Source organism: Loxodonta africana, chromosome 12 (assembly GCF_030014295.1).
Source record: "Loxodonta africana isolate mLoxAfr1 chromosome 12, mLoxAfr1.hap2, whole genome shotgun sequence".
Lineage (NCBI taxonomy): Eukaryota > Metazoa > Chordata > Mammalia > Proboscidea > Elephantidae > Loxodonta > Loxodonta africana.
Window position 1 is genome coordinate 42,111,462 of NC_087353.1, and position 23,305 is coordinate 42,134,766.

Sequence of the window (23,305 nt, forward strand, 5' to 3'; positions counted from 1 at the left end):
GTCACGTGACTTACTCCGGCCGCAGCCCCCTCGGAAGCTGCTAGGCGGAAGTAGACTTTCAGAACGGAGCTAGGCGATTCCGAGTCCACATCCGGGAGAGGAGAGGAGAGCGGAAGTGGCGTTGGTCTGGCCGGAGCCTCTGGGTGAATTCGTTAGGCGTGGAGAGGGAGTGATGTCTTCCAGACTTGGTGCAGTACCCGCTGTGAGTTTCTTCGTTTGACCGTTATGCTTTAGGGGTAGCGCTATCGAGCCCGGAACACGCGGTCCTTGGCTTTTGTCCCATGCCCAGAGTTGGTTTTATCAACAGCCCGTCGTAGGCCCCACCCTTCTAGGTCATACCCACCTGTCCCCTTTTTTCTGTTCCTACTTTACGCCGTCTGTTTCTCCATCTCCTTGGACTCGGTTTCTTTCCAGATTGCCGTTAGTTTTATTGCGCTTACATCTTTAAATACCTCCCACATCCATTATTTTCTCTTTTCGCCTCTGTTTTATAGCCTTTATGTGGGACAGGGCTTTGAGAATAGGGGGAGATGAAGGCTTTGTCATTGTTACCTCCCTTTACTGTGTAGGAAAACAGGGCCATACGCTTTTCCTAAAAAGTATTGCCTTCTTCCGTTTGAGGTAGTTGCTCCGGGAGAGCTTCCTTTTTCCTGAGCACGGGGGTGGGGGGTGGGGGGAGGTTCGATTTTTTGGTCAAGGTTTAGAGGTCCCTAGCGCTCACTCTGTGCTTGTGATTTGCTAGACCCCGGGACCCACATCCTTTAAGCAGCAGAGGAGCACGAGGATCGTGGGAGCTAAGAAGTAAGTGAGGTTTTCCGAGGTCCGTTTATAATTCTGTCGCCAGCACTGTTCAAGAGAACTTCTTGTGATATGAAAAGGTTCTGTATCTGCACTGTCTAATAAGGTAGCCACTAGCTACGTATGACTTCTGAGCACTTGAAATGTGGCTGCTGTGATTGAGGAACTGAATTTTAAATTTTATTCACTTTGTTTAAATGTATATAGTCACCTGTAGCTAGTGGCTGTTGGGGAAAAGCTACAAAAAACAAAATCTGTTCCCAACCCAGAAACATTTTCACAAAATGATAAAGAAAAGTTTTATTATTGAATAAGCATTAAACTGGAATGTGATGCTTCACAGGCTATTGGCTAAAAAGATTACAGAAAGAAATCTTATCCTTTATGTAGTTGCATGGATACAACTCATTACATTTATGTTTAAGATAAAGCTGCTAATTTTCTAACATGCTTATAGCAGAATACCGAAAGTTATGTTAATCTCTTTCTAGGAAACTGAGAGGTAGGGGTGTGAGCTTTCTTGATGAATACATTTTTTAAAGAAATGACTCCCAGGCCCTTGGGGAAACATCCTTGATTTGTATACTTTGCAGAAAGACAAACAAAAATTTTACCATTACGTGTTAATTACAGTGAATTCTGAAAGAACAGGGAGGAGAGGAGCCTTTTCCCTTATTTTCAACAGGGAGAATTAAAATCTCTTATTTTCAATTTACATTTTTTCTTAGATGGCTGCCTTATGGGACAGTGTAGGTCTAAATCAAGTGTGGGGGAGAAAAACCTAGCTTGCAAGAGAAAAAGTACAAACTATAATAAAAATGGGACATATAACTCAGTGATAGCACTATTTCTTCAGACATCAATGCCCATGAAGACCTTGATGAACATGGGAAGGACTGATAAAAAATGACTGTAAGAAATCCTTGTATTTTCAATCCACTTGGCTCCTAGACTGGTTTATTATTTTGTATACTGAATGTGCTAAGCTTTTCTATGGTTAATACAAAAGAAAGATACTTGTTAACTAGCAACTATCTTTAGAAGGGATTCATCATTCAGACAACATTTAAAGAATATCTGCTATGTGCTGGCTGTGTAGTAAGTTAGTTCAGAGATGAAAAGCAAATAATAGTCTAAAAGGGGAGGTAGATGAATAGAGTGACACAGTACAGTGTAATATGTAAATATTTTAAAATGGGAACTTAATATAGTCTTTGAGGAAGGGGAAGGGTTTTTACCAGAGTGGGTCACTCCTCAGCAGAGAGTTCAAAGTTGAGGAATAATGCAGTTAGCTAAAAGGAGAAGAGTTTTTTCTGAAGAGGGAAGCAGAATGTGCACAGGTAAAAGAAGTTAATAGAATGCCAAATAGTTCTATACTACTAGCATGAAGAATGAGTGAATTGCTGGGAAGTAAGTTGAAGAGGTTAGCAGGGTCTAGATCATGAAGGGCCTTTTATAGTGTTCCAAGGTGTTTGGATTTTATCCTGGAAGAGTTTTAAATAAGGGAATGACACGGTCAGATACTGATCTTAGGAAGGCCACTGTGGCAGCATTTTAAACGGGTGCTGGGAAACTAGTTCAGAGGCAATTTTCAGTAACCTAGGAGAAATGAAGGTGTGGCCTATGGTGGTAGCAGTATATAGGGAATGATAGGTTGTGACGACTAGAGATGAGAGATGAGCAAGAGAGAGGAAGAAAAGATGTCTCTGGGCTTCCAGCTTTGGCAGTCAATGGATAGACATTGGTATCATTCACTGAATTAGGAATTTCTGGATGAGGGGTGTCCTAGGGTAAAATCACCACAAAATTATAGTAAAGCAATAAAAAGATTTTATTAAGCATATGTTCCAAGAGGCAAAAGAAGGGAATGGACAGGCATGCTGCCAGAGCTATGTCTGCCCAAGTCGAAGGAATGTTACAGTCATCAGTGTATATGGACTTTACAAATGGGTAAAATCATTAAAAGCATCACTTTTTCCACACACACACACACACACACAGAGAGACAGAGAGACACACAAACCAAACCTGTTGCTGTTGAGTTGATTTTGACTCATAGGACCCTATAGGACAGAGTAGAACTACCCCATAGGGTTCCCAAGGAGCAACCGGTGACTTTGAACTGCAGAGCTTTTGGTTAGCAGCCAAGGTCTTAACCACTATGCCACCAGGGCTCCACCTTTTCACAGGTATGCTAAAAACTGCTAAATGACCATTTTGAATTGTCTTTCTTAATAATCATTGGCACAAGTTTCAGTAATGACAGTCAGAAGGGTCTTCATTGGTCCAACAAATCTTACTGTTTACTAAATGCTGATAGAGAAAGATAAGAGTAGAAAATATGTGAGTCTTTTGTGTTCTAAATATTCATTTATGTGAAAGATTTCCTAAAAAAGATGTTTTTCAAGATTGTCCTAACTATTGTTTTTATACCTCAGGACCCAATTGATGTGTCCTTGTCACTTCAGTTGGGCCACATTCTTTATACTCAAGGACAGGGAATCATGGCTCCAATTTTCACTTCCAAGTCACTCCCTCCTTGTGATCGGAGATTGGAGATAACACGTGGATGATCAAAACTTAGACTTATTCTGGCTCCTAGAAAGTGGCCATGGCAGGCTCTTTAAACTCCTGGTGCTGGTTTTCCACTGGATACCATCTGGTTCTTCACTAGAATCTTAAGTAACAGTGATGTTGTTATCAATCACAATGCAGAGATAGGCAAAATCAATGTACATCAATATGTTAGCTCAAGCCTTTGTTTTGTCTTTTAAGTGTATTAGATAATAGAAGTTTTATTAAGCCTAATACTATCAGGATGCAGACTAAGAATATTACTGTTCTTGAAATAGTGATCTAGCCCATGTACGTAATTCCTGATGGTAACCAACAAAATAAATCTGGTGTTTGTAGGGGTGTTGTAGTGTGTAACCAAGTAGCTTGCTGTCTAATTCTGTGTATATCTTGTTCTACTTTTCCTATGTTATTTATCAAATGAGACGGGTGTATTTGCTACAGCATAGACTCCATCTTCTTGGGCCGATAAAAAAACTAAGGATATTCTGTTACCTAATGCCACCTTGGCTAATGAGGCCAGAGATCTCTGTTGTTTTTCTATCCCATTAGCAACTTTGTCTGCTATCTGCCCCATTTAAAAAAAAAAAACAAAAACCCATTGCTGTTGAGTTGATTCTGACTCATCGTGACCCTGTAGGACAGAGTAGAACTTCCGCCATAGGGTTTCCAAGGAGTCCCTGATAGATTCGAGCTGCCGACCTTTGGTTAGCATCTGTAGTTCATAACCACCACGCCACCAGGGTTTCCATTTGTCCTGTAGTGATTGATAAATTTCTTTTAAAGATTTTTCTAATTCAACTGTACCATAAGAAATTAAAGTTCTTAGAAAAGACCAACCCCACCCTGAGTGTTGGACCAATGGGTTTTTTTCTGACGCTTGTTTTACAGTGTGTAACAATTTAAAATTACCTTTCTAATACTTACTAGCATCATTACTATGAATATCTAAAGGTAATCCTAAAGTTACCAAAGTGCATTGCCCATGCATTCTCCAGGGATATAAACAAGAGATTGCCCATGTAAACTCACTGTCAGTTGGAAAGGGATCATCTAAACTAGTATAGTTGAATCCACCACACAAAAACATATATCCATAAGGAGCACACAAAGTTTATCTAGAAGAAATAGAAAGTATAGAAAAATTTACATGTGAGAACCAGGTTCCATTAGAGAATACATGATTAGCAAGATAATAGAGGATAGATCCCTTCTGTTGGAGGTCTTTGGTTAATCTATTTAAAACATGTTAAATGTTCTTCCTGAGGGCAAGCTGCCCCTCCCTGGTTTACCTATTAACAGTCATGGGTCACTTTCTCAGAAGCAGAAGTAGAGTCTAAGACAAAATGGAGCCTGAGCCAGACCTTGTGTCAGCCCTTTTTGTTAGGCTGAGTGCCTCAGTTTCAGGGTGTCTTCACATATTCCCTTCTTCCAATCATGAATTTTCATGCAAATTCTCTGGCCGCTATTATAAGTATGTTTTCTTCTGCTCAAACACTCTTGATTATGTGATTTTAAATTAAGGTAAGTGCAGGGCAAGGCCACACTGGCGGAACTGCTTGGTTTCCTGGAAGGCTGAATCAAGGTGTGAGGTTGCTGTCTGAGAACCTGGTTTCTTCAAGATATGTACTATTCTGCATAGCAAGGGGGTGACAGTTTGATTACAAACATTAGACAGGTATTTCATACAAATTTGTCTTGAAGACTAAAATAATTACTGATTTACCCTAAACAGCTCCCGGTCTGAACTTTGGAGTCAGTGTCCCAAAACAAACTGAATTCTTCAAAAAAAAAAAGAAAAAAAACTAGTTAAGACCGGAGCAAAATGGTCTTAACTAGTTTATCTGGATCAAAAGTGCTTCAGGAACCAGTTTATTTCTCAAAGCTTGGGGTTCAAAAGGACACACAAAGGTGGTGGAAAGCCAGAAATCTGAGTTCCAGGAGAATTACAACTCTTATCATTCATTCCTTTTGATCATAATCCTGCTATAGAATATTTGATCAGAAACATTCAATTATAATAGTTGGGCACCATCAGGTTTTTAAAATCCCGGGCACCACACAGCAAACTAGTAGGTAGAACAGAAACACTAACAATGTTAGACCAATTGTCTGAAATAACCAATGAAACCATGACCCTAAGGCCTTTGAACCAAGGAAACAAATCTTATGAGGTGTTTGTTTATACATCAGCAGCATCAATAATTGCATTTCATGTGCTTCAGGAACATCAGCAGCATCAATAATTGCTTTTCATGTGCTTCAGGAGCAGCTACATTCTGCAAAACCTCAGATTGTATATTAACATAAACTTGGCGACATTTATCAACTAAGGCACAAACTTTTCCTTGGGAGACTAACAGTAAATCTAATATTCTATTTTGTAACATCATAGCTTGAACTTCAGACACTTCTCTGGTTATGATATTTACAGTTTTGCTAATTTACCAACAGGAACTTCTAGTTCGAGAGTTAAAATATATAAACCCATTAGTTAGATAATTTAGGAGAAAGGAGGAAAATGGTTTCTTATATCCAGAAAGTAGGATCTTAAAACATCAGCAATATTCCCACATAAAACCCATAGTAATCCTTTTGTTTACTCAGTCTTGTGTGGGTAATTTCTGTTTCATGTGATTCTGGATCAGCCGTAGCCTGTGAACCCATCAGCTTCTGCATAAACCAAACCAAAACCAAACCTGTTGCCATTGAGGTAATTCCAACTTGTAGCGACCTTGTAGGAGAGTAGAACTGCCCCGTAGAGTTTCCAAGGGGTGCCTGGTGGATTTGAACTCCTGACCTTTTGGTTAGCAGCTGTAGCTCTCACCCACTACACCACCAGGGTTTCCTTCTACGTAAGAGTTCTGGAACTCTTGCTTCAGTCTAATCACAGTCCTTTTCACAAGTCCAACATAGTCCATCTTTTTGGTGATATATTTTGATCAAATGTTTTCAGCAAATCAGCAGAGTAACTTATCCGCAGGCAACAAAACAATATGGCCATCATTAATTTATGAAAATGATACCCTTAAAAATGAAAGACCTGATAGAAATTAATTACAAAAGTAATGCAAAGCCAAATAAAGTCAGTTAAAAAAAAAAAAAACTTTGGACAAAAACATCTCTAAGTATAATGATTAACCTTATTTCAGAGTGCTTCAGATGTAATAATCATCTTGAGACATAATACCGTATAGTCAAATTATACCAAGATTATCAAATCTCTGTCTGAATACTGCAGTGAAACCATTGGCTTTCATGATGCTAGGTGAAAAAATAAAGTTGCAACCAAGTTAGCAATTAAAAAAGTTATGACATAGTATTATGCATTTAGGGCCTTGGTGGTGCAGTGGTTAAAAGCTAGGGCTGCTAATCCAAAGGTCAGCAGTTTGAATCTGCCAGCCACTCCTTGGAAACCCTACGGGGTAGTTCTTTTCTGTCCTATTAGGTCAGTATGAGTCGGACTTGACTCCAGGGCAATGGGTATTGGTATTATACGTTTGTTGTATAATGTTAGGCAGGAACTATAAAAGGAAATACTTACATATAAATTTTAACTCAAAGAGAATCAGGCACTTTTCTTCATTTTTGGATGACACATTCCCAGTAATTTATAACACATTAAATAAACCTTTTTAGCATTTTTCCATAATTTTTTTTTTTTTTTTTGTGTGTGTGTGTGTGTGGCTTTCCATGAAGTTTCAAAGTTGTCAAGAGTTAAATATTATAGGTCACCAAGAAGCAATACTTGAGTCATTTAACCAAAGATCTTAAAGGTAAAAACTTTAACCTTTTTCAAAGCCATGTACCTTGATTTCTATTCAGGAATTTATTCTAATGCGACTTTGAACCCTTGCCCTCGAAGCAGATCGCACAAAGAATAAATTAACCCTTCAGTCCAGTAATCAAAGAAAATTTTGTTAACGGAGAGAAACCCAATTGTTTGTTTTATATGCTATTTAACATTAAAACTCCTAAAATTCTCAAAAATGAAACCATTAAACTTTAGTGAGACAGGTAAAACTTTTGACTATATCAAATAAATTTCCTTTTAATAAGCCTCTTAAATATTGCCTTTGTTGCATATCTCTTGTGGCATATCCCTTTAAATGGCAAAAATGAACACACTCATTAGCAGACTCCCCCAAATATATATGTGTGTGTCTATATATATATTTTAATATCCTTTTTCTGTATCATAAAAAGCAAAAGTATATAAGCTTAAATTATAACGAGTTTCTATTAACTCAGTTTAATGTAGTGGGTTACATAAAAGATCTTAGAAATTATTTTAATGTATTTATATAAGATGGTATAATGTATACCATAAAATAGAAATACTACTGAAATAAAATTTGTTTATTCCAAGTTTTTATTCAGTTTTTACTGTTTTCCTCAGTATAACTTTAGCCCTTAAAGATGTTTATTGACTGGCTTTGGAAATCAAAAAGTCTGCTAAACTGACTGACTCATTGATGTGGATATAACCTTTAGTCTCTGGATGGGTCATGAAAACATTTCCCCAGGCCATTTCAGGTGTGTGATTTCTGTCTTTTGGCTTCTTAGAATTCCTGTACAATAGAGAACTTGTTTACAGTTGTTTTATGACTGGGATCCTCCCAATTTCTGGTAACTATAATGCAGCATTTTTCTTATTTTCTTTTGTCTAGAAAGGTCTCCACCTAGTTGAAAGGCATCTTTCAAAACTTCCATGGAGCTATGTGACCTCAGAGGCTGGGGGCAGAAGAGGCTTTATCCTGCCCTGCTGTTCCTATTTTTGGCTCAAGAGTTTGGTTTAGGTATTGTCTTAATCATCTAGTGTTGCTGAACAGAAATACCACAAGTGGATGGCTTTAACAAAGAGAAATTTATTTTCTCAGAGTAAAGTAGGCTAAAAGTCCAAATTTAGGGCATCAGCTCCAGGAGAAGGCTTTCTGTCTCTGTTGGCCTTCTCGTCAATCTTCCCCCAGACTAGGGGCTTCTCTGCACAGGGACCCAGGTCCAAAGGACACGCTCTGCTCCTGGCACTGCTTTCTTGGTGGTATGAGGTCCCCCTGATTCTCTCCTCACTCCTTTTCTCTCAAGAGATTGCCTCAAGACACAGTCCAATCTTGTAGATTGAATCCTGCCTCACTAACACAACTGCTGCTCATGCTCCCTTATTAACATCATAAAAACCTATTGCCAGTAGATTCTGACTCATAGTGACCTTATAGGACAGTGTAGAACCACACGCCATGGAGTTTCCAAGGAGCGCCTGGTGGATTTGAACTGCTGACCTTTTGGTTAGCAGCTGTAGCACTTAACCACTATACCACCAGGGTTTCAATTAACATCATAGAGGCAGGATTTACAACATGTAGGAAAATCTCACAGTCCTGGGAATCATGGCCCAGCCAAATTGATACATTTTTGAGGGGATGTAATTCAATCCAGGACAGGTATTTTGAAAGACAAAAGATAACTAAAATTTTTCCCTTTTGTTATTTCCTTGTTAAGCAGTTTTGCTTTCTCTTTATCACAGCCTTTTTTCTACCTAGTAAATACCAAAGCTCTTCAGCAATTTTGTAAATGAACTCATTAGTTCTTGGTTAGCTCTTTTTTTTTTTTTTCCTTCTAAGCTTGTCTTATGCCTCCTTTTTCACTTTGGAACTGGTGGCTTTATTTTAAGACAAAATTATCCTTTTTCTTTAAAATAAAACATATTTCATATAATGTCTAGCTTAAGTTACCTAGAAAGTTTTGCTTTTAAGATTGACATAGTCCCTATCTCTTGCATGCCTTTTGAAGAAACAATTTAGAATAACTTATCTCTTTTTAAGGCTTTGTTGTACCAATTAAATGATTCATCTTTTTTGTGCACTTTTCAAATAGATCAATTTATATTAAAAAATTTCAAAGTAGGTATTAAAAGTCCAAATCATAAGACACAGTTTTTCTTGGATGAGAAAAGAAGTGAAGTTTTAAGACAGCCTTAGAAAAAACAGCTACTGTCATCCATAGTCTCCAACCTGATATAAGACAGAAACTCAAACACAACGTTCTAGACCAGAGGCAAACTCTCAGAACAAAATGAGACAGACAGACCACATAAAATCACTGGTTTGTAGGGCCACCTCAAAGAACAGGCTTATACACTACCACGCAAAACAAAGATACGGGGAACCTAGTTTCTTAAAGTGTATTTAGCAATTTTTAAGATTGACTTAATTCAATGGAAGAAACAAGTTCTACATAAAACTTTAACTTTCCAGAGCCTCATATGGAGGAGTATTAGATCTTTGGACAAAACTTGAGCATCAAACAAAAGTTCCCTGAAGAGGAAAGAAAAGAACACAAATGGGAGCTCATTTTCCCAAAGTGGAAGTGTACCAATTGCCAATCTGACACAAAGGTTCCTTGTCTTTCCTGAGTAAGAGTACATGGAAAAGACAAACTTTATCTTCAGCAAGCTTTATTTTGCTTGAGTCAAGCAAAAGGAGTCAGCGGGGATCTAAGCCTCTCCAAAGACTGATTCAAAAAGGGAAGCAAGGCTAGGGCTTATATGGGTTTGGTGGAAACAATAGAGTAATGAATATTTAGTAGGCTTCTTTCAAGGGGCAGGTACTTCTCAGAATGGTGGTGTATAATAATTAGTTTGCGCGTGTATCTGGAATCTAAGATGGAACCTGCTGATATTCAAGATGGAGTCCTCTCAGCAGCCCTTGGCATCACTTAGTATGGGATATAGTGCTACATCACTATCTTCAGAGGGCTAAGGAAGGTCAAACAGCAGTCACACTCTGCTCCTCTGCACATATGGAGCCTGCAAAGGAGGAGGGGACTAGAAAGACACTAAGAAAGACACTATCTCATGTTGACAGGGTGGGTTCCTGTTTACCCAATTTCTATATGGTAGAATTTTTAAAAGCTCTTTTGTTTCACCAGTACAGTTAACCCTGTCTGTCTCACGATAGGATGTGATTCCTGTTTACCCAACTTCTAGACGATCTTTTAAAAGCTCTTTTGTTCAGCCACAGTTCACTCTATCTGTCTTAGAAGGAAAGAAAGAAAACAAAAAACAGCAAATTTGAACTCATTTACCCAACGTGATCACTGAAATTCCAAATTCTATTATATAGTGTTTTTAAATATGAGTCCCAGTGGGGGGGAGGAGAAATCCAGGTTTCATTTATCAAAGATGTTAACCTCTAAAGTTCAAGATTTTGATTTCCTTCTTTTTGAACTTCATTCTGCTGGCCAGAGACCTAGTCTCTTATTTTAGACCTTAAATATACTAGTTCCTCCAATTGGAAAGTAAAGTAGCTACTGATGATTTTAAAATTGCAATTCTGTATTGAGAAACTATCATAAAACCGGTCCGGAGCTACCACCTCCCCCATGCAAATTTCATAAAACAGGTCAGGAACTGCCACCTCCCCCTGTGAATTGGCATCACCTATTTTCTCGCAAGATTTGGTGATTCCACCCAAACATGTATTTACAAACTTTTAGAATTTGAAAGTGAAGCATTACTTTCGATTTCTCAGAGGCAAGAGAGAATCCTACAGAGGTTCTGCCATGGAATGGGGTGGCTCAAAAGACTCTGAGAACCTTTTTAACAGCCTTCATCAAGCCAGTTTGTACACCGAAATCCAGGTGAACATAAAAAGATGAAAAGAAACAAAAGTAAAAATACAGATCAGCAGAAAAACCCAAACAGCTAAAAGGCATTTCAGCAGGAGTATAAGAAGAATACTTCCAACTGATTTTATTTTAGTTCCCTTTGCTTCTAATTTACAACTTAAAAAGACTAATCAGGCCAATTCAAAAGTCCCCCATTTAGGCCATTGTAATGAATCCTTTTTTGTTAAATCATGCCATTTTTCCAAATACTGAGTGTCATTAGGCCCAAAATTCTTTACCATATAGGCAGCAGGTGTGCTGGACGGTGGGCCATTATTTTGCATTTCTCTTGGTTATTTCCCATTTTAAATTTGGACAGGGGATAAGAGGTTTCAAAAAAGACCACTCTTCTCCACATTTTCTCTGAGACACAAGAAGAAATCTTAATAAGGAAAGCTGTGGGGTGTGGACAGTTCTGCTTGGACCAAGGTGTACTTTCATTGCGTGAGAATTTGCATGTGGCAGGCAGCTTACTGCTCTAGCCTGCCTCTTGATGACTTATCCTGTCCCAGGAGTCTTTAACCCTCATGATGAGCACTGACAGCCAGTCCCATGGCTTTTACTGGTCGACCCATTTAGGAATTTTGCAACTTACAGTGACCAGAGCTCTTTGAGAATGGAATTACTTCTGATGTTTCAAATGCCTGGATCTGGACACCAAACTGCAGTTCACCAAAGGAGTCACTAATCTCACTCTAAACCAAATGATCAAGCAAAAATCTTAAAGATTCTCCTTAATCAAAACAACCGATTTTCAAACAATATGCAAAACAAAACTTAAGACTTGAAAAAGAGAATAAGCAAAGGCTTGTTTTCTGAGAGCACTTAATGATGTTGAAGGGTCGTGGAGTGAGAATGCGTGGGGTCCAGAAAATAGGACCTCTCTTTGTTGGCTTCTGCTCCACAGTCCAGGTCTCCTCGAGGTCAGCTGGATTTGTGGCTTCAGAAAAATTCTGCTGCCACTGACTACGCCATTTAATTGTCCTAGGGTAAAATCACCACAAAGTTATAGTAAAGCAAGAAGAAAGATTTTATTTGGCATATATTCCAAGAGGCATAAGTGGGAAATAGACAAGCATGCTGCCAGAGTTTCCCTGCTCCCTTCTCATCTTTGCCTTCCTCAGTCTGAGGAATGTTTCAGAATCATCAGTATACACAGACATTACAAATGGGTGAAATCATTAAAAGCTTCAACTTTTCACAGATTGGCTAAAAACTGCTAAGTCACTGTGATTCTAAAAAAAAAAAAATCTACACAGGATTAACACAGGGCTGCAACAATGGGCTCAGGCATGACAACAATTGTGAGGATGGTGCAGGACCAGGCAGTATTTCATTCTGTTGTGCATAGGGCTTCTGTGAGTCAGAACTGACTCGAGGACTTAACAGTACCTAACAACAACAACAGCTACATTTTCAGTTGTCTTTCTTAATAATTTTTGGCATAAGTTTCAGAAATGACAGTCGGAAGGGTCTTCATTGGTTCAGCAAATCTTACTATTTACTAAATGCTAATAGAAAAAGATAAGAGTGAAAAATACATGGGTCTTTTGTGTTCTAGTATTTGTTTACGTGAAAGGTTTCCTAAAACATATTTTCCGCAATTGTCCTAACTATTGTTTTCATACCTCAGGGCCCCGTTGATGTGTCCTTGTGAGTCATTGTCACTCCAGTTGGGTCATATTTTTTATACTCAAGGGCAGGGAATCATGTCTCCAGTTTTAATTCCTAAGTCAGGAGCAATATTTTGAACAAATAAAAATGGATTTGGACCTCAGACTGGTCTGAAATAATGGAATTGAGAACCATCAAGTATAAAAAGTAATTGGAAACATGTTTTCATCCATGAAATGAGAGCATTCATGACATCTATGGAAAGCAGTTAAAGCAATGCTTCTCAATGTACACCTTAGGCTCACCCAGGGATAATTGTTAAAAATGTAGAGACATGTTATTATATTAATATTTTAATTAATAAAGTAAATATAGTTAACCAAGATGTATTGATACTGATATTTTAATTTTGTTTTTTAATATAGTATTTTATTGGCTTTTCAGTGAAAGTCTACACCACAAATTTGACAGTTTTTGCGCAGATTGTTTAGTGACATTAGTTACATTTTTTGCAGTATGTCACTTTTCTCTTTAATCCCCTTCTGGTTGTTCCGTTTTCAGTGCTCTAGTTTCCCTGATACCTTATCTACTCATCTTTGCTTTAGAGTAATTGTTGACCTTTTGGTCTCACATAGATAGTTTTTTAATGGAGCACTGTACTCATGAGGGATGTCTTTTATTGTGTGTGCCAATCTGTTATTTTGCTAAAATGTGACCTCAGGGTTTAGTTTTGGTTCAGAGTATGAAGAGTATCTCAGGGCGATAGCCTCAGGGAGTCCTCTAGTCTCAACTGGTCCAGTAAATTTAGAGTTTTTAAGAATTTGAGTTCTGTTCCATGTTTTTCACCTGTTCTGTCAAGGTTCATCTATCGTGGCCCTGATCAGAATGGTCAGTAGTGGTAGCTGGGCATCATCTATTTTTTCTGATCTAAAGGTAGATGAGGCTGTGGCTCGTGTGGGCTATTAGCCCTGTAGACTATTTTTTTTCTGAGGCTGGTTTCCCTTTTTCTCTTTTGCTCTTGACGACTAGAGACCAATAGTTGTATCTTAGATGGCTGCTTGCACACTCTAAAGCTCCCAGATGCTACTCACCTCACTAGGATGCAGATTGTGAACTTTGTGAACTATACTATGGCAATTGGCTTGAGTTTGTCCCATGAGACTAAAGGCCTACGTAAACCTTCAAACCCAGAGAACCAGTCTCACGAGGTGGTTGGTTATGTCTGAGAAGTATCTGTAACTGGGTCCTGTATGAATATATATGCGTGCACACGCATACTTGTACGTATATGTACATATGGATACTTTTGTCTTTGCACACATACGAACACACCTGCACCTACCCATACACATACATGCCTATATACATGTGACCATACATTCCTTTCTTTGTTAGTGTTGGTATTGTTGCCAAGTTGTATATGTCATATTTTTTAGCACAAACATCGTTTTCACTTGTGCATTTCATAGTAACATTGTTTATTTGGTCAAGTTGTGCTCCTTACACCCACATTCGGTGCTACTAAGAAAACTTTTTTTTAACGTTTTATTTTGGTTTAGGTGAAACTTACATATTAAATTAGTTTCCCATTCAATAATTCATATGGAAGTTGTTCTGGGCCATTGGTCGCAATCCCTGCAATGTGTCAGCACTCTACGCACTTCCACCCTGGGTTCCCCGTTTCCATTCATCCAGTTTCCCTACCCCTTGCTTACTTGTCACATTTGCTTTTAGGCAGATGTTGCCCTTTGGGTGTCATGTAGTTGATTGTTCTAAGGAACACCTTCCTTGTGGGTGTCGTTTATTTTATAGGCCTTTTTATTTGGCTGAAGGGTGATCTCTGGGAGTGGCTTCAGTTCCACATTAGAAGAGTGTTGTTATAGATTTGTATTGTGTCCCCCCAAAGTATGTATCAGTTTGGTTAGGCCATGATTCCCAGTATTGTGTGATTGTCTACCTTTTTGTCACCTGATGTTATTTTCCTATGTGTTGTAAATCCTGTCTCTGTGATGTTAATGAGGTGGGATTAGTGGCAGTTAATGAGGCAGGACTCAATCTACAAGATTAGATTGTGTCTTAAATCAATCTCTTTTGAGATGTAAAAGAGAGAAGCAATCAGAGAGGCGGGGACCTCGTACCACAAAGAAAGCAATGCTGGGAGCAGAGTACGTCCTTTGGACCCAAGTTCCTGTGCTGAGAAGCCCGTAGACCAGGGAGAGATTGATGACAATGACCTTCCCCAGAACCGACAGAGAGAGAAAGCCATCACCTGGAGCTGGCACCCTGAATTCAGACTTCTAGCTTCTTATACTGTGAGAGAATAAGTTTCTCTTTGTTAAAGCCATCCACTTGTGGTATTTCTGTTATTGCAGTACTAGATAACCAAGACAGGTGTCTTAGGGTGATTCCTTTGGTCTTTTTATCAGACCAGCAAATCTGGCCTTTTTTTAATGAATTTGTATTTTTTTCTACATTTTTCTTCTATTCTAACTGGGCCTTCTACTATATTCCTGGTTAGAGCAGTCGGTAGTGGTAGACGGACACCATCTAGTTCTTCTGGTCTCGGTCTAGTTTAGTCCTTTGGACTGATTGCTTCCTTGAACCTTTGGTTTTCTTCACTTTCCTTTGCCACAGATAAGAAGAAACCAGTAGTTGGATCTTTGATGGCTGCTTGCAAGCTTTTAAGACTCCAGATGCTACTTGCCACAGTAGGATGTAAAACATTGTCTTCATAAACATTTTATGCCAATTGACCTAGATGTCCCCCAAAACTATGGTCCTTAGCCTTCAATCCCAGTATCTCAATCCCGTGAGGTGTTTCGTTATCTCCAAGAAGTTTCTATAGCTGTGCCCCTTATGTGCTCTATTATATATATAAATACACCTGAAGCACATATAAATATATATGTAGAAATACCCATAACTATATGCACAGAGGTGTGTACTCCTGTGTGACCTCCCACATCTATTTAGCATACATATCTACCTGTGTATCGCCTTGTAAATTACGTTATTACCGTTGTTGCAGGAAGTGTATGCTGTAGTATTTTCTGTAGTTGCTCTTCATTCTTGTGTACCTTTCAGTGTCCTCCTTTGCCTTAGTCATGTTATGCTGACTTCCCCCATGGAGTGTATTGCCTTTCCCTTCACCAAAATTAACATGTGTCTATTGTTTATTTAGGAAATCCTGGTGGCTTAGTGGTTAAGTACTACGGCTGCTGACCAAAAGGTTGGCAGTTTGAATCCACCACACTCTCCTTAGAGACTCTATGGAGCAATTCTACTCTGTCCTGTAGGGGTGCTATGAGTTGGATTCTACTCGACGGCAACGAGTTTGGTTTTTTTTTTCATTATCTAGTTAGTAATTTGCCCTCCCTTCCCGTTACATTCCTACTACCCATCAAAGAATGTTTCTTTTTCTGTGTAAACCTTTTCTTATTCCTTTACAATAGTGGTCTCATGCAATATTTGTCCTTTTGTGATTCACTTACTTCACTCAGCATACTGCCCTCCAGACTCATCCATGTTGTGAGATATTTCAGATTCATCGTTGTTCTTAATTGTTGCATAGTATTCCATTGTGTGTATGCACTACAATTTGCTTATCCATTCATCTGTTGATGGGCACTTAGATTGTTTCCATCTTTTTGCTATTGTAAGTAATGCTGCAATGAACATGGCAGTTCTTACACCTAGGATGTATTCTTAGGAATGAGATTGCTGGATTGTGTGGTATTTCTGTTTCTAGCTTTCTAAGGAGGTACCATATCATCTTCCATAGTAGTTGTACCATTTTACACTCCCACCAGCAGTGTATAAGAGTTCCAGTCTCCTCAAAACATTGCCAGCATTTGTTGTTTTCTGTTTGTTTGATGAGTGCCATTATTGCTGGGATGAGATGCTATCTCATTGTAGTGGTTTTGATTTGCATCTCTCTAATGGCTAATGATTATGAGCATCTCTTCATGTGTTAGCTGCCTGAGTGTCTCCTTTAGTGAAGTGTCTGCTCATGTCCTAGACCATTTTTTAATTGGATTGTTTGTTTTTTTGTTGTTGAGGTATGTTGAAATTTTCTATGAATTTTAGAGATTAGACTCTTGTTGGATATGTCATTGGCAGAAAGTTTTTCCTGATATGTAAGTTCTCTTTTTACTCCTTTGGAGAAGTTTTTTGATGAGCATAAGCATTTAATTTTTAGGAGGTCCCAGTGATCTAGTTGATCTTCCTGCTGTGTGTGCATTTTTGATTATGTTTTATAGTCTATTTGTGCCGTAAATTAGGGCCCCAGGCCTTTTCCCTATTTTTTCTTACATAAACTTTATGGTTTTAGGTTTTACATTTTGATCCATTTTGAGTTAGTTTTTGTGTGTGGTGTTCAGTATGGATACTGTCATGGTTAAGGTTGTATGTCAGCTTGGTTGGGCCATCATTCTCAGTGGTTTGGCAGTTGTATGATGTTGTGATCACTTCTGTGATGAGATTTTATATTATGTGATCACCTTTATGGTGGGATCCACTGTGAGTAGCCAGTCAGTTGAAAGTGAGTTTCTTTGAGTGTGCGGCCTGCACTGAATATAAGTGGATATTCTGGCGAGGCTCATGGGCTTCTGCTCCCTCTAGATCCTGCAGCTGGCTTCTGTTGGTCTAACTTCCAGTTCTGGGTCTTATTGTTTCTCCTCTGTATATGACTTTATTTTTCTTGAGCTGCTCTCAGGATTTTTTCTTTGTCTTTGGTTTTAACGAGTGTGATTATGATATGCCTTGGTGTTTTTCTTTTAGGGTCTATCCTATATAGGGTTCATTGAGGTTCTTGGATGGTCAGCTTTTCATCATTCATAATATCAGGGAAGTTTTCTTTCTCAGCAGTTCCTCAGTGATCCTCTCTCTGTTTTTCATGTTCTCTCCCTGTTTTGGAACTTGGATCACTTGTAAATTTTTGCTTTTGATTGTATCCCACATAATTCTCAGGGTTCCTCATTTTTCTTTCTTTTTTTTCTGATTTTTCCTCAAACGGAGTTGTATCCAAGTGTTTGTCTTCAATTTCACTGATCCTGTCTTCCATCATTTCAAACCTGCTCCTCAGCCTTTCTGGGACACTGTCCATTTCTGAAATCTTGTTGTTTATATTTTGGATTTCTAATTGTTGTTTTTGTATGATTTCTAGTTATGAATTTATTTTGGCATTTTGTTCCTGTATTATTTTCTTAAATTCTTCAATTTTTTTGTCTGTATATTCCATGAATTTGTCTGCCTTTTCTATCAATTTGTCTATTTTTTCCTCATTTTTGTCTGCTTTTTGGTTTAACTCTTGGATAGCTCTGAATATTAGAGATTTGAATTCCCTGTCGGGTAGTTGTAGTGCCTTTTCCTCTACTGGAAAGTCATCTGGTGTTTATTTTGGACATTTACTGGAACCATCCTGTCCAGTTTTTTAATATGTTTTGTTATTGTCTGCTGTCTTCGGGACATTCAGTAGTTGTTTTCTTCATTTCTTGATTATAGATTTATTTGTTTCATCCTGCTTTTTAATTTTATTTGGTTATGGCTCGGCAGGTGGGCTGTGTGTTCTTTGTTGTTTACTCATCTGTAGTCGTGGTACTTTCACCTCCTTGTCCAATGGGCGGGGCCAGTCACTCAGCTGTGGTGCAACAGGGCAGGTCCAGTTGAAGGGGAAGGGCTGGATGGATTGTTTGTGGCACATAATGTGGCCGACAGGATGGGCCAGGAATCAGTGCTGGGCAGGTTCCAGTAGGCTGTGTCTGTGCTGCTTGGAAGTGTGACATTCAGTGCACGGTGCAGGTAGGCAGGATAGAGGGGGGAGGTTGTGATGTATGGAGCTAATATGGGTATGGGAAAGAGAAGAGAGAAACAGGAGCCAGAAATAAACAAAGGAAAAAAAAAGAGTGCAAAGGGAGTTTGCTGTTGGAGTGGAGAGGTGAAAAACTGAGAAATGGAGAAAAGCAAAAATGAAAGAAAAAAAAAGAACTAGATAAAAATTTGGAAAAAATTTGGAAAAAAAGAAAAAAGCCCCCAGGGGTCCCACTGGTGCAGCCTCAAAGACCGGGGAAGTCTGCCAGGCTGCGTAGTATAGCTTGGGCAGAGGGGGTATAGATGTCACATAGCACCAGGTATTCAGGAGACAGGAAAAGAAGGTAAGTAAAGATAGATGAGAACTGAGAAATGTGAAAAAACAGAAAGGGAAAAAGAAGAAAAAAAAAAGAAATGCCCCCAGGGATTGCGCCTACATGGCTGTGCAGATTGGAGTAGTGGCTCCTAAGTCATGCAGTGTAGCCCGGTTAGAAGGGGCTCCCAATTGCTATAAGAGAAAACAAACAAAACAAAACAAGCAAAAAAAAAAAAAAAATTCCCAGGGACTCCACCAGTGTGGCGTCGTGGGCTAGGGGAGTGGTTCCCCATTCGAGGGGGGCTTCACAGCCTTTCAATAAGAAGGAAAGATGGCACATGGAGCCAGGTATTCAAGAGAAAGGAGGGGAAGGGTTGGGAGGCACAGAAGAAACCAAAAGAGACAGCAGCAGCTCAGGGACCTGGCCAGTGTGGGCGGGGCAGATCCACAAGGCCCAGGGTGGAAGCAGTTGCCTCCTGGCCAAGAGACTGCGGCTGGCAGGAAGCAGAGGAAGCAGAGGGGAAAAAGGATGGGGGTTAGGAAAGCGTATATTGCTCGTTACTAGGTGCTCTGTATGAAGCGAGGCTGCTTTCTCATATTCCCTGTCTGCCGATCTGCGATGTGGGTGGGGCGAATCCAAGTGACACGAGCACTGTACTTCCCGGCCAGCCGAGCACCACAGCCAGCCAAGAAGCTCTAAGGTAGAGCAGCAGGGAGAAGATTGAGGGGTGGGAAAGCATGTATTGCTGGTTACCCAGTGTTCTGTCTCCACTGGGAGCTCCTTGAAGCAGCTTTCCCGTGCTCCCTGTGAGCCAGTCTCCGACAGGAGTCCGGGATGGTGAATCCCTACTGCATTAGCTGATAAGGAATCTCTGCACATATCTGTCCTCTCTCTCTGTCCTCTCTCGTTTTCTGACTCCATTCGGTGTTTGGCTGAGTTCTTTTTTAAATTTTATTTATTGTGCTTTAAGTGAAAGTTTACAAATCATGTCAGTCTCTCATACAAAGTTATACACACCGTGCTATGTACTCCTAGCTACTCTCCTCCTACTGAGACAGCAATTCCTCCTTTCCATCCTGTATTCCCCATGTCCATTCAACCAGCTCCTTTCCCCCTCTTCTCATTTCGCCTCCAGACAGGAATCACCTGCATAGTCTTGTGTCTACTTGAGCCAGGAAGCTCACTCCCCACCAGTATCGTTATCTATCTTATAGTCTAGTCCAATCCCTGTCGGGAGAGTTGTCTTTGGGGATGGTTCCAATCCTGGACTAACAGAGGGTCTGTGGACCATGACCTCCAGGGTCCCTCTAATCTTAGACCATTACGCCTGTTCTTTTTACGAGAATTTAAGATCTGCATCCCAGTGTTCTCTATCAGGGATTCTCTGTTGTGTTCCCTGTCAGGGCAGTGATCGGCTGTAGCCGGGCACCATCTAGTTCTTCAGGTCTCAGGCTGATGCAGTCTCTGGTTTATGTGGCCCTTTCTGTCTCTTGAGCTCATCTTTACCATATGTCTTTGACGTTCTTTATTCTCTGCTCCAGGTGGGTTGAGACTAATTGATGCATCTTAGATGGCTGATTGCTAGCATTTAAGACCCCAGACTTGGCAGAGTTCTTTCTCTCTTCATTTGATACTTCGGGTCCCAGGAATGTTTGTCTCTGTTTTACTTAGTTTTTTGGGTCTTAGCTGTGGAGGGACGGCGTGGTGCTTCTGTGGCACCATGTTGGCTGGAAGTCACTGACCTCCAGTTCTTGGAACTTCAACTAGCAGCTTATCGGCAATTTTACCTGCTGATCTTGGGATTTGATGATCTTTGCAGCCTGTGAGCAAGAGCCCTGCTCTATGACCTGCCAGTTTTGGGTTTTGCCAGCTCCTATAGCTACATGAATCAGAAGAAGCCTCTGTTCAACCCATGGACATCCATGGTTCCAACCTCTACAATTGTGTGAGCCATTTCTTTGATATAAATCTCTCTATATATATCTGTTTATGCACTTTACTGGTTTCGCTTCTCTGGAGAACCTCGTCTGAGACAGATCCTGTTTCATTTTTCTGCAAATGGATATCCAGCTTTGCCAGTACTGTTTGTTAAAGAGACTGTCTCTTTCCCATTTAATGGATTTCTACCCTTTGTTGAAGATTAGCTGTCCATAGGTGGATGGATTTACTTCTGGGTTCTCAATTCTGTTCCATTGGTCTGTATATCTATCGTTGTACCAATACCAAGCTGTTTTGACTACTGAGGGTATATTGTAGGTTTTGAGATCGTGAAGCGTGAGTTCTTCTACTTTGTTCTTCTTCAATAATGCTTTATTTATCCGGGGCCTCTTTTCTTTCAAGAAACCCTGGTGGCGTAGTGGTTAAGTGCTATGGCTGCTAACCAAGAAGTCGGCAGTTCAAATCCGCCAGGCCCTCCTTGGTAGCTCTATGTGGCAGTTCTACTCTGTCCTGTAGGGTTGCTATGAGTTGGAATCAACTTGACGTCAGTGGTTTTGATTTTTTATTTTCTTTCCAGAAAGAGTTGGAGATTAGTTTTTCTGTTTTGTTAAAGAATGTTGCTGGAATTTGGACCAGGATTGTGTCTATTGTAGCTTTAGATTGCTTTGGGTAGTATTGATGTTTTCACAATGTTAAGTCTTCCTGTCTAAGAACATGGTATGTTTTTCCATTGTGTGCTCTCTTTGTGTTTCTTGCAGTAGTGTTTTGTAGTTTCCCTGTATGTCTTTTACGTCTCTATTGTAAATGTTATTGTTTCCCTTAATTCCTTTTTAGAGTTCTCTAGTATAGAGGAATCCAACTGATTTTTGTATGTTGATCTTGTACCTTGCCACTTTGCTGAATCCTTCTATTAGTTCCAGTAACTTGTAGAATCTCTGGGATTTTCATGTTAGGAAACCGTGGTGGCGTAGTGGTTAAGTGCTACAGCTGCTAACCAAGAGTTTGGCAGTTTGAATCTGCCAGGCTCTCCTTGGAAACTCTGTGGGGCAGTTCTACTGTGTCGTGTAGGGTCGCTATGAGTCGGAATCGACTCGACGGCAGTGGGTTTGGTTTTGGTTTTGGGTAGGATCATGTCATCTGTGAATAGAGATAATTTTACTTCTTCCGTACCAATTTGGATGCCCTTTATTTCCCTTTCTTGCCTTATTGCTCTTGCTAGGACTTCAGTACAATATTGAATAAGAGTGGTGATAAATGGCATTCTTGTTTGATCCCCATTCTCAAGGGGAATACTTTCAACCTCTCTCCCTTGAGAATAATGTTGGCTGTTGGTTTCAAATATGTATCTTTAATTATGTTGAGGGATTTCCCTTCTATAGCTATTTTGCCTATCGTTTTTGTCAGGAAAGGGTGTTGAATTTTATCAAATGCCTCATCTTTATCAGTTGAGATGATCATGTGATTCCCTTCCTTTATTTTATTTATGTGGTGGATTACATTTATTGATTTTCTAAGTTGAACCTGATATACCTAATACAGATCCCACTTGGTAATGATGTATTATTTTTTGATAAGCTGTTGAATTCTGTTGGCTAGAATTTTGTTGAGAATTTTTGTGTCTGCATTCATGAGGGATATTGGTCTGTAATTTTCTTTTTTTTAGTGGTGTCTTTTCCTGGCTTTGGTATCAGGGTTATGCTGTGTTCATAGAATGAATTTGGAAGTGTTACGTATCCCTTCCTTTTCTATTTTCTGGAATAGTTTGAGTAGAATTGGTGTCAGCTCCTTTCTGAATGTTTGATAAAATTCTCCAGTGAAGCCATCTGGGCAGGGACTTTTTTTTTGGTGGGGGGAGTTTAATGACCTTCAATTTATTCTTTTGTTACAGATCTGTTCAAATTTTCTGCCTCAGTTGGTGTTAGTATAGGTAGGTAGTGCATTTCTGGAAATTTGTTTTATTTTTAACTAGCTTCCTAGGATATTGTGAAGTTTGAGAACCAGTGGTGAGATGTGAGACTAGAAGAGAGTAGAGGATGAAACCATGGAAAACACCAGCATTTAAGGATTAGGTAAAATACAAGGAGTCTGCAAAAGATTTTGTAATGAAATCTAAGTATTTGTAACTAGAAGATGAATTAAGAGCTCCTAAAAATTCTTGGTAGATAAGAAAGGAACTGAAAACAAGCTAATCTTTTTTTTTTTTTTAAATAATTTTTATTGTGCTTTAAGTGAAAGTTTACAAATCAAGTCAGTCTCTCACATAAAAACCCATATACACCTTGCTACACACTCCCAATTACTTTCCCCCTAATGAGACAGCCCACTCTCTCCCTCCACTCTCTCTTTTCGTGTCCATTTCGCCAGCTTCTAACCCCCTCCACTCTCTCATCTCTCCTCCAGGCAGGAGATGCGAACATAGTCTCAAGTGTCCACCTGATCCAAGAAGCTCACTCCTCACCAGCATCCCTCTCCAACCCATTGTGCAGTCCAATCCATGTCTGAAGAGTTGGCTTTGGGAATGGTTCCTGTCCTGGGGCAACAGAAGGTCTGGGGGCCATGACCACCGGGGTCCTTCCAATCTCAGTCAGACC

At 39.6% G+C, this 23,305-nt stretch overlaps 1 protein-coding gene across 4 annotated transcripts in view; it reads left to right on the forward strand.

The window, feature by feature from the left end:
• Position 1: 1 nt before the first annotated feature.
• Positions 2-23,305, forward strand: part of ZNF512 (zinc finger protein 512) — a 58,375-nt gene continuing 35,071 nt past the window's right edge. The window contains exons 1-2 of one of the 4 annotated variants that reach the window (XM_064295161.1): positions 2-202; positions 743-801. In XM_064295161.1, the coding sequence (XP_064151231.1) occupies positions 173-202; positions 743-801 (89 nt within the window). In that variant the 5' untranslated portion in view covers positions 2-172. The remainder of the gene's footprint in view (positions 203-742; positions 802-23,305) is intronic. The other 3 variants (XM_064295160.1, XM_010592001.3, XM_023550547.2) reach the window with 3 other exon arrangements.